The sequence below is a fragment of the Cyprinodon variegatus genome, unplaced genomic scaffold, assembly GCF_000732505.1.
Source record: "Cyprinodon variegatus isolate N-32 unplaced genomic scaffold, C_variegatus-1.0 Scaffold114, whole genome shotgun sequence".
NCBI classification, from domain to species: Eukaryota; Metazoa; Chordata; class Actinopteri; order Cyprinodontiformes; family Cyprinodontidae; genus Cyprinodon; species Cyprinodon variegatus.
Genome location: NW_015150567.1, coordinates 980184 through 990226, shown reverse-complemented (window position 1 = coordinate 990226; position 10043 = coordinate 980184). Strand labels below are relative to the sequence as shown.

The 10043-nt window shown below is 37.9% G+C and overlaps 1 protein-coding gene across 4 annotated transcripts in view; it reads right to left on the bottom strand.

Annotated features, from left to right (window-relative positions):
- The window catches only part of LOC107085039 (multiple C2 and transmembrane domain-containing protein 2-like), an 80228-nt gene that overhangs the window by 26283 nt on the left and 43902 nt on the right, over nt 1–10043 (bottom strand). For 3 of the 4 annotated variants that reach the window (XM_015375168.1, XM_015375169.1, XM_015375170.1), the window contains 4 exons: nt 6534–6676; nt 6279–6355; nt 2587–2701; nt 722–748 (listed from right to left, as the gene is read on the bottom strand). In XM_015375168.1, coding sequence (XP_015230654.1) covers nt 722–748; nt 2587–2701; nt 6279–6355; nt 6534–6676 — 362 coding nt within the window. The remainder of the gene's footprint in view (nt 1–721; nt 749–2586; nt 2702–6278; nt 6356–6533; nt 6677–10043) is intronic. The other variant, XM_015375171.1, reaches the window with a different exon arrangement.

Below are 10043 nucleotides of genomic sequence, written 5' to 3'. Positions count from 1 at the left end.
AAAAGGAATTAGGATTCGCTTCCAGCTTCGCTGCATCTTCACAGTTATCAGGTTAACAACGTAGTTAAACAAGGGCAGAAATGTAGTTAACGTGCATCAACATGGTCTCAGATATCCTCGCTAGCAGTTTGCAAAGCTCATGCACCATGCGTAGCAAGCAGCTAAGGAAGCCACAAAACATGCATTTAGAAACTGCTGCGGGTTTAGCTTCCCTTCGGAACACAGCGGTCAGACTCTTCCTAAAGGACTGCGTTAGGAATTATCTCCATGATGCCTGAGCTACAAAATCAGCTAGGAATTTAAAATATTGTCCCATTTTCGGAAGCATAATGCCTGCATTTTGAATATAACCGTAATAAAATATTAACTGCTCAGGTTTCTTTAACTTTGGGTTAATATGAAAGAAAGAAGATGACTCATTGAAAGAGAAAATTGAATTTAAATTGATCAAAAAAACTTAAGATTAAATAGATCTGTTGATCTAAATCAGAAAATAAATGTTTTTTTGTCTTTACATTACAAGATATCTGCCAAAATGTTTGAGCAGTCTGATCAGAATGAAAGTGAGACTAGATTTTAGTTTTTTACAACTTCTTTTTCATCAACTTCTTTTAATTGTTTTATTTTTTTTTTTCACGTTTTGGCAGATACCGATTAAAAAGCTGAACAAGTTGATTATTGTTCATTGTCTGTCCAATGTGTTCCCTCCACCATGCCTTACCCTAGCACTTCGTTTTCGGGGCCACTTCTGATGACAGGGGCATGCATGTTAAGTGCAAAACAAAATGGCACTGGGGTTAGTAGGCCAAACAAAGAACACTTAAAATATTAAAAACAGACAATAAAAAAAAAGACAAAAGAAAAAAGAAAAAGCAAGCACAACTTCTCTCAAATCTAAGGTTATACATTTCAGGACGGTTGCCTAAATCAATTAGTTCTTATAGGTAAATAATGACCCATGACATGCTGAACAATGTCTGTAGACAATGACTAAGTCAAAGCAGTGATTGAAAATTAAATGAACCTCAATGGCACCAATTCAAAAGCTTTCTGATGTGTTCAGATGCAGCTTTGCAGTATGAGGCTGCGTTCACTCACCACAGGGAAACGCAACCCATCCGATTTTTTCTGAACATAATGAAGGAAGGAAGGAAGGAAGGAAGGAAGGAAGGAAAGAAGGAAGGAAGCAAGGAAGGAAGGACAGACGGAAGGAAGGAAGGCAGGAAGCAAAGAAGGACGGACAGTCGGACGGATGGACGGAAGCAAGGAAGGACGGACAGACGGACGGACGGAAGGAAGCAAGGAAGGACGGACAGACGGACGGACGGAAGGAAGCAAGGAAGGAAGGAAGAACGGACGGAAGCAAGGAAGGAAGGACGGACGGCGGGCGGACGGACGGAAGCAAGGACGGACGGACGGAAGGAAGGAAGGAAGGAAGGAAGAACGGACGGAAGCAAGGAAGGACGGACGCAAGGAAGGAAGGAAAGACGGACAGAAGCAAGGAAGGAAGGATGGACGGACAGACGGATGGACGGAAGGAAAGAAGGAAGAAAGGAAGGAAGGACGGACGGACAGACAGAAAAAAGGAGGCAAGGAAGCAAGGACGGACGGACGGACGGACAGACGGAAGGAAGTAAGGAAGCAAGGAAGGAAGGACGGACGGACAGACGGACGGAAGTAAGGAAGGAAGGAGAGTTGTGCTGTTTTCAGAAGATATTGTGGGGCCCCATGAGGACCCCTTTACTTTCCTTCTTTTCAACTACAAAAAAATCTGAACTGTGCCGCTTTCCTACATGGCTTTAAATTAGATCTTTATCCGATAGTTTTCATCGAGGCTTTGACTCCTCAATCATGCAGACTCCTTTCCAGCACAGCAAATGTCCAAATTCTTTGAACGACGTATGGAAATGACATAAGTAGAGATCTCTGGCCTCCTAAAAGAGTTTTATTCAGCTTAGCATCCTACACTAAAAAAAGAAAAAGCGGGAATTATTATTTTTTTTATCGGTAAAACAAAATTCCTTGTTGGAAAACCAATTATAACGTCTAGTTTCATGTATTCCAATGTAGAACCGGTAGTATTACTATTGATCTTTCTTATTGTGCTAAAAAAAAAAAAAGAAAAACTTTATAAGCTGTTTTTTATTAAAGCAAAAGTAAATAAAACTCCAAAGCAAACTAGAAGGTGTGATTTTATATTAAACTACAGGCTAACAAGGACCATAAACATTCAGAAGGGGGGGTAATGTGATAAAAACTGACCAAGGGCTACAAAAAGCTGCCATTTAACTCTAATTATATTTAGCTACTTACCCTATTTTCCCTTTTATAGAAGAAACAACAGTAGAATGTATGTTTCACAGACTGTTTGGTTAATTCCTATAAAGTTAAATACCTGTAATGACCTACGAGTCGCTACTCGGTTAAAGCTGTATTAACATTATTCTGTCCTGATTTGTAAAACCTTAAAACAGAGACCGGTTGTGCTTTCTTTTCCTCATGCCTGCATATCATGAGTCTAATGTAAACAGACATTTTTTTTACATACAGAACACATGCAGTTAATACACAAAGTGCTTGCCGTACAATTCCTTTCTTGGAGCTTCCGTTTCTGAGAGACAGCGTCATGTCTACCAGCAGGTAGCCCATGTCTTCCTCCAGGGTGTTTGGATCATTCAGCGAGAGAGAGAGCTCATTGACCCTGAGACGAAAGGTTATTTTAAACACTTTAGATTAAGAGATGGACTGTTACAACATTAATAGATAAATGAAGTGATAAATCACACAGCATGTTTTCATCATCATCATCATCATCGTCGTCAGAAAACAAATGACATCACCTCAGAGTTAATTGGTAGAGAAGACGGCCATTTAAAGTTTGAGTTTACTTTCTGATGCAAAAAATCACAAAATTCAATACAATCATACGGAAGAGGATTAGGGCCACTGAAAAAAAAAAAGTTAACTGATTTTTAAATTTTATTTCAGTATAACTCTTTAATTCTGACTTTAATCTCAGAATTCTGACTTTTTTCTTAGAATTCAGACTTTTTTCTCAGAATTCTGACTTTTTTCCCATACTATACTGAAAAAAATGTTTAAAAATCAGTTAACTTTTTCTTTTTTTTTTCCAGTGGCCCTAATCCTCTTCCGTACAATCATTATTGTATGTGATAAAAAAAAAAAAAAAAAACTGCAGAGTGAAAATTCTCAAGTGAAAGGAAATGATCCATGGCTTTTTCATCTCTTTAATAATAATAAACAATAATAATGCACTGGAAAAAGTATAACCTTGCTCAAACTAAAAAAATTATGTCCAGATATCACATCTAAAATATTTGACTTCACAAAACCTGAATTTAATCGCTTAATATGACCTGATTATATTATGTTGATGTAAACAATAATTCTGCACAACTTAAAATCTTTTTCCTCTTCCAAATGATTTTCTGAACATTATAGTTGATGAACCAAACTTATATATTGACATTGGACCAACCTAATATACTTACTTTTAACTAAATTAACAAGAATTAATGTTTGTATAGAAATTTAAATATAAACAAATTCGATTTTTCACATCTCATTTGACTTTACTTCAAAAGTAATTTCCATTTCCCATCTTACAAAATCTATACACCCCAGACAGGTTGCCAATCCATCTCAGCACAGAACAACCATTGACGCACAACCATGCACGCACACCTAAGGATGATTTAGACAACCTACACATGCAAACTTCATTCAGAAAGATCCTCGGTAGGGATTTGAACCCACAACCTTCTTGCGGCAAGGCGGCAGTGCTAGCCGGGGACCTGGACTTCATCACATAAAAATTACCTGCAGGCCATGAATAAATATATACATATTGAGAGAAATCAAAAACTTTATTTTGGGTGATTTCTACGTGTATTTAGTTCAGGTTAAATCAAACTTGATGTCGCAAAATCCAAAAAGAATGAGTTACACAATGAAATCAATAATTTTATCTAGTTTAGAGTGAAAAGCATTAGTTTGAATGAACAGTTACATGTTACACTTTTTTCAGTGTGCGATACTCATTTGTAATTTGCTCCACTGAATTCAGTCTTTATAGAGGCACAAGAAATACCTGTACAGTGAAGCTTCGCTATAATGCAGTTCACTTCTCACGGTCTCGCTGCTTCACGGATTTGCATCATGTACTGTTAAACTTTATTGTCGAACATAATCAATGGTGGGATGTCTGTTTATAAGGATCTTTTGGCCCAGAAGAAAAAAGAGCGACAACAACTACCGATAACTATGTTCTTCTCTCCAAAAAACACACCTGCACCGCAGGCTTTAGAAGAAAACGCCACAGAGCAATCAGGATGCAGCGGCTCCGTCAAACAGCAGTGAAATACTGTACTGTACACGTCAGTCACCATTTGTCCTACTGTACTTTGTATTTTTTTTCATAATCATTTTTCATTTTCTCCCGTTCCAATCAGTCACGGTGGGGCGGTGCTGATCCCCGCAATATTAACTCTTCAGTTCGTATTGATGATTAAAATTATTACTTATTTATTTATAACTATATTATTTTAAAGTACAGTACAGTAGTTATTTGTAAAAAAAAAAACAGACAACAGCAACGTTTATACCGTACTTTTGTTTAACAAATGCTTGGGCCTGTAAAAAGTTTTTGTTCCTTGATTTCAATGTATGGAATATTTCATTGTATAATAACTGTAAAAAAAAATAAAGGTTTCTACTTCTCGGATTTCACCTATCGGGGGTTCTTTTTGGAACGTAACCCCCGCGATAAACGAGGGTTTACTGTATATGGGAAACTGTACCAGCTCTTTAGAGAACGATATTTTACGCACTTTTCATGGTAATATTCCTCATTTTCAGGACTAATCTGCCATTTTTTAAGTCTTGCCGCAGATTCTCAGATAACCAGTGTAACAGAGAAGTGTTAGTTGTCCTGTAATCTAAGTATCCAGCATGTAACCCAGAACGTTACCGTCTGACCCGACGTCCCCCTCAGCCTGCCTACGCTGCATCGCACTATTGGCAAACAAGATTACATGACCTGATTTAATGGACGGAGCATCAGTGTGGCTGCAATGCCTCTTATTTAGGGGTCCCAGAGTAAAGGAGGCAAAAATCATTAGACTTTTTTTTTCTGTAAAAATCTGAACACCAGCAATTCTTTTTCTTGCACTTTAGAACAAAGCAATGCTTTGTGTTGCTCACATTAAATCTAAATAAAACTACATTGCAGCACTTGTTCAATTAAGCCTCAGGTAGAAATAAAAGCATTTGATTTGTATTTATCTTTAACATAAAATATTCTATCTAAATGTATTTGTGATTAAACATTTTGAGGTTCCATATAGACTAAGACAGAGGTTCCCAAACATTTCAGCTGCTGACCCACACGCAGTATGGGTCAGCACCTGTCTAAACATTTTACAGACAGATGTTTTTGCATCTTTAAGCATTTTTACATTAATGTTTGTCGCTTATTTTAATTTCTGAAGTGATCTCAACAACACCTGCTGGTTGATCAAGGACCAAAGTGGGCCGGGGCACCCTGTGGGGGGGAGGTTAGGATGATTCTAAGGGGCCTTGACTGAGGGGGGGCCCCAGTCTTATTATATTTTGTAAATATATTAAGAAACTCCATCAGTAAAATAAATTATCTTTGTGTTTTCCCTCATTTTTCAGCAGTAAACAGCGAAACAAAGCATGAATATATTGACACAACCCAAAACATATTTTCTATTTATGTGTACATAGATGTTTTTTGTTTTATATAAACTTTTATGATTTTGATCGGAGAATTTTTAATGTGAAGTTTAAAGTTATAATATATTTAAGTCTTTGGCATTCTGATAATGTTCCTTTGTAGAAGTTTTAAAATACAAATAAAAAGAAAAAGTTAAATGATACCTCTTCAATGCACCTTTATAGCAGTTTTAAAAGCTTGCATAATAATAATAATAATAATTTTTTTTTTATATCAATGTCTTTCACAGGGCCCCAAATTCCTAGTAGTGCCCCTGCAAGGCCCCAACTTTGAGAATCTGAGAGATAAGAGGAAATAATAAATACCAGAGAGGTTGGAGGAATTTTAAGTATCTTCAGAGACACCCACAAGGGGGCGCCATCTATCAAGATTTTAGCCACAGAGGAATCAGAGTGATGAAGGTGTTTTCCCTATTTTACTATTAAGAACTGAAATGAATGAATGATCAGTATATATAAGAGCACATCAAGATTTTACAGTTAGAACTTCAAAGACTTACTTGTCGATCTCTAAATCACTAAGGAGAACAGAGGCAGAGCCCATAAAGTCGTCGGTAGTCAGATCACTGTCGTACACCTGCGTCAAATCAGAAAGCAAAGTGTTAATTCCCACACAGCTGAAACTGTGACTAGATCTATCACCCCCACCCACCCAAATCCCCCCCACCCCCATCACTGCAAAGCTACAGAGAAATGCAAGCCTTTGCAGGGAAGTACCAACTGACCCTGTGACTGAGTTATGATAGAGTCGTTACCTTGATGTACATCTTCTGATTCAGATCCTTCAGCGGCACAGAGAAGCTCTCATTCCATGTAGGGTTGAGGTTTTTATGAACAACTTTGCTTTTATAGATGCTCTTTCCGTCAAACTTAAACTTCACATAAGGGTCGCTGGTACCTAAAGAAATAGACAAAGAAATTGTTTATTTTTCATCCGTTTGAAAGTGAAGGAAAAGTTTTAGCACAATGTGAAAAATAAACATTCCTAGGACAGTTAATTGCTAAATTAAGTTTAGTTCTACACCTCTGCTAACTTACGAGGTACACTTCTGAGAAACCTATTTCCAGTAAAAGGGAGACCTGGTCTGCTATCATTGTCATTTCTCAAGTCTGTGGGACGGATGTCGGTTTATTTTCTCCTCCCCACATCGCAAGACCACAACTTCCTGCTTTAAAAGCCAACTAAACTTCAACCCCAGGGAACCTGGAGGCAGCTGAAAACTAATTACTCGTTTGAACTTTGGTTTACACGAAGGAAGCCAACAGGACTGCTGTCAAATTTAGGGATCAACTACTTCCTCAGTGCTTCGTAACACTTTCTTTCTAGAGTTTCCTTCAAACGCACGTTTCCAATCAATCAATCATGATTTGTGGAACTTTATACTGGAAATATGTTGTTTTTTTTTCAAAAGATTTGGCCAAAAATCCTGCCATGATGAGTGGACTCAAAGTTTAACAACAGCTAATATCGGCCAAGTCATTAGCTGCCTATAAAGAGTGATATGAACTTATCTGTTGACGAGTCACTCTTCTGAGAGCAGATGCAAAGGTTCCCAGACAGCAACTTGATTAAATATTATCGCCATCAGCAGCTATTTGTCTTGCAGCTTAAGTCTGCATACAGTTTGAAACATTTACACTGCATTCTTCTTTTAGCTCTCCTTGTGTGTCTTCTAACGTCGTTTTAAACCTGGCTCTGCTGTCAAGGCCTCAGGTGTTGCTTAGAGAACGTCGGCGAGGATCAAGGGACACGGCAAAAGGGTCAGGGAGAAAGTTGTAATGAACTGGGAGCAAGTTTAGACAATATTTCAACCTGCCAACATCTCCTTTAGTTCAATAATCCAGCAGAAAGGATGACACAGCTGCAAAACTATTAAAAAACGGAGGATATTATTTCAGCAGCCAATATGTTTATCAAACTCTGGATGAGCTCCAGATATTAAGAGCTCAGGTAGGAGGTTCTTTTGATAGAACTACTCTACAATTCAAGCGTTTAGGAGAGATCGTAATGTTTTAAGAGAGCCTCCTGATTGAGGTCCAGAACAGACCGTTTAAAGAACAGGGCAATGATGTCACAGAGGGATGGAGCTGGAAGCAAACACTGAAGACACCTTCAGCGTGTGGAAACATGGTGGCGGAAGCAGCATGATGTGGGGATGCTTTTCTCTAGCATGGAGGTAGAGAAAATTAAAAGCAGTCCGTTGGGATGGATCAGGTTTGGAATACGTAATTAATCGTCAACTAATTCAGTAATAGATTAATCATTAACTGGAGTATAGAGAGTGTAAAATATATCTTTAGCTGACAAAGCAACCTAATAGTAATTATATCAAAATTGTAAAAAAGAAATATATAAACATTTCACTTTTAAAATAAAAAGAAAAGTTTTCATGTCGGTGTTCTCTATCCAGGACTCCTCCAGCAGAAAAGTTGAAAGGGCAGATTAGATTTCTGCAACCGCATACATGAAATGCCGCTTGCATCTGGTCGCGAACCAGTTTTTCTGGTATGCTTCTGCAGCGTCTGTCTGGAATTTCTAGGGATGCACAGCAGATTCCCGCCAAAGTTCAAGAGGGAGCCTATTCGAAAACTCACGAGAACTTAGGCGGCCCTGGCGGGAGTGTTTATCTTCCGAAACAATAATGGCGGTTCTGGAAGATATCACTGGCACAGAGATAGATCTAGAGTTACTAGACATCAAAGAGGAACAGGTTCTGTTAATGGAGCGAACCCCCTCGATTAACCTTTCATTGTAGTTGTTCCTCGGTTTTTAAAAATGGCGCGCCCCGACACCGAATTGAGAAGGACGACCACACAGAAAGCTGGAAAAAGGCATAACAAGGACCAATCACAGCTGCTTTTTGTCTGCGTACTTCCGCTTGAGGTCTACGCAGGTTCGCAGCTGTCTGTCGCGTAGTCACGATTTTTTTGCGGTGCGCGACGTCAGAGACAGATTTGACGATTGCACAGGCTGTGCATCAGAAGCATAAATTGGCTTTTAGTTTCACCTGGTTTAATTTCAGAAAATGTCTTCTTTAAGGAATTGTTAGCTATCCGATTATTAATCGATTAATTGAAAGCATTATCGACAGATTAATTGATTTGGAAAATGTTAGTTGCAGCTGTAGATCTGATCACTCTTTGACAAATCCTACTGGAAGGAAACTAAAATGCCACGGGAGAGAGGGATTCTGTCGCGGATTCATGCCTGTTCTGTGTGAGGAATCGCTGAGGAGATTTAATGCGACTGGCTGGACTCTGTTACTACATACATTCAGGAGCAATGAAAGCTGCAAGTCAGACTCCAGTTTATCAGCTGGGTTTCCTGAGATTGAAAACTTTATCAGTTCAGTTCAACATTGCCAATTTTCTAAAGTGAACCTAAAATTACTGTGAATGGAATATAAGAAAGTCTTTGAAGTTATAAAAGAAACATTAGAACACAGACATTATCTTCTTTCCATGTGATGCAATGAATAAGAACCGGAAACATTTTCAGTCTCTGGTTGAGAAGGCAGGAAATGATCACATCATTTGTCTTTATCATTGTTTCTTTTTTAGTGTCATAACAATCTGAATTTATTATGTTAATAATAAAACGTTTTTAAGCCCTAAAAGCTGAAATCATTGCTGGGATGTTTATCTTCAGTCTTGTTTAGAGAAGCAACAGATTATATTCCAAAAAATAAAGTTAAATGTAGTTATTGTGGAGTGTTTGGAGATTCTTAAATATGCAATGTTTAATGACATTATGCAGAAGTAGCTTCTAATATCAGAACATTTTCAGTTTCAATAAAGCCACATGTGTGACAGATTTTTTGCGTGCCTTATGTACGGAAAGCCTTCCTATGCAAAACAAGAGTTTTCCTTTCAATATTCACTGTTAAAACTTTTCTAAAATGCATTTCTATTCCCGTCCCTTTAGCCCAACCTGCCTGATTTTATGCTATTTTATTTTGTATGTGTTTATTGTTTTTTATTGATTTTACTTGTTGTTCTCGTTTTTTCCTCATCCTCTGCAGTGTTCCTCTGATGTTACATGTGCAGTACATTTTTGCACCTTTGGTAGTTTTTTTTTTTAGAACTAGCAGCATTACACAAAAATGAATGCAGGAGTATTTAGTCAAGGAATATTTATTTGTAAAAAATGTAGATAACTCTTTTTTCTTTGTTATTCTCTACACCCCAACTATGCATAATAGGGATGCACGATATTGGAATTTTGGCCGATATCCGATACGCCGATATTTTAAAACTCATGTAGC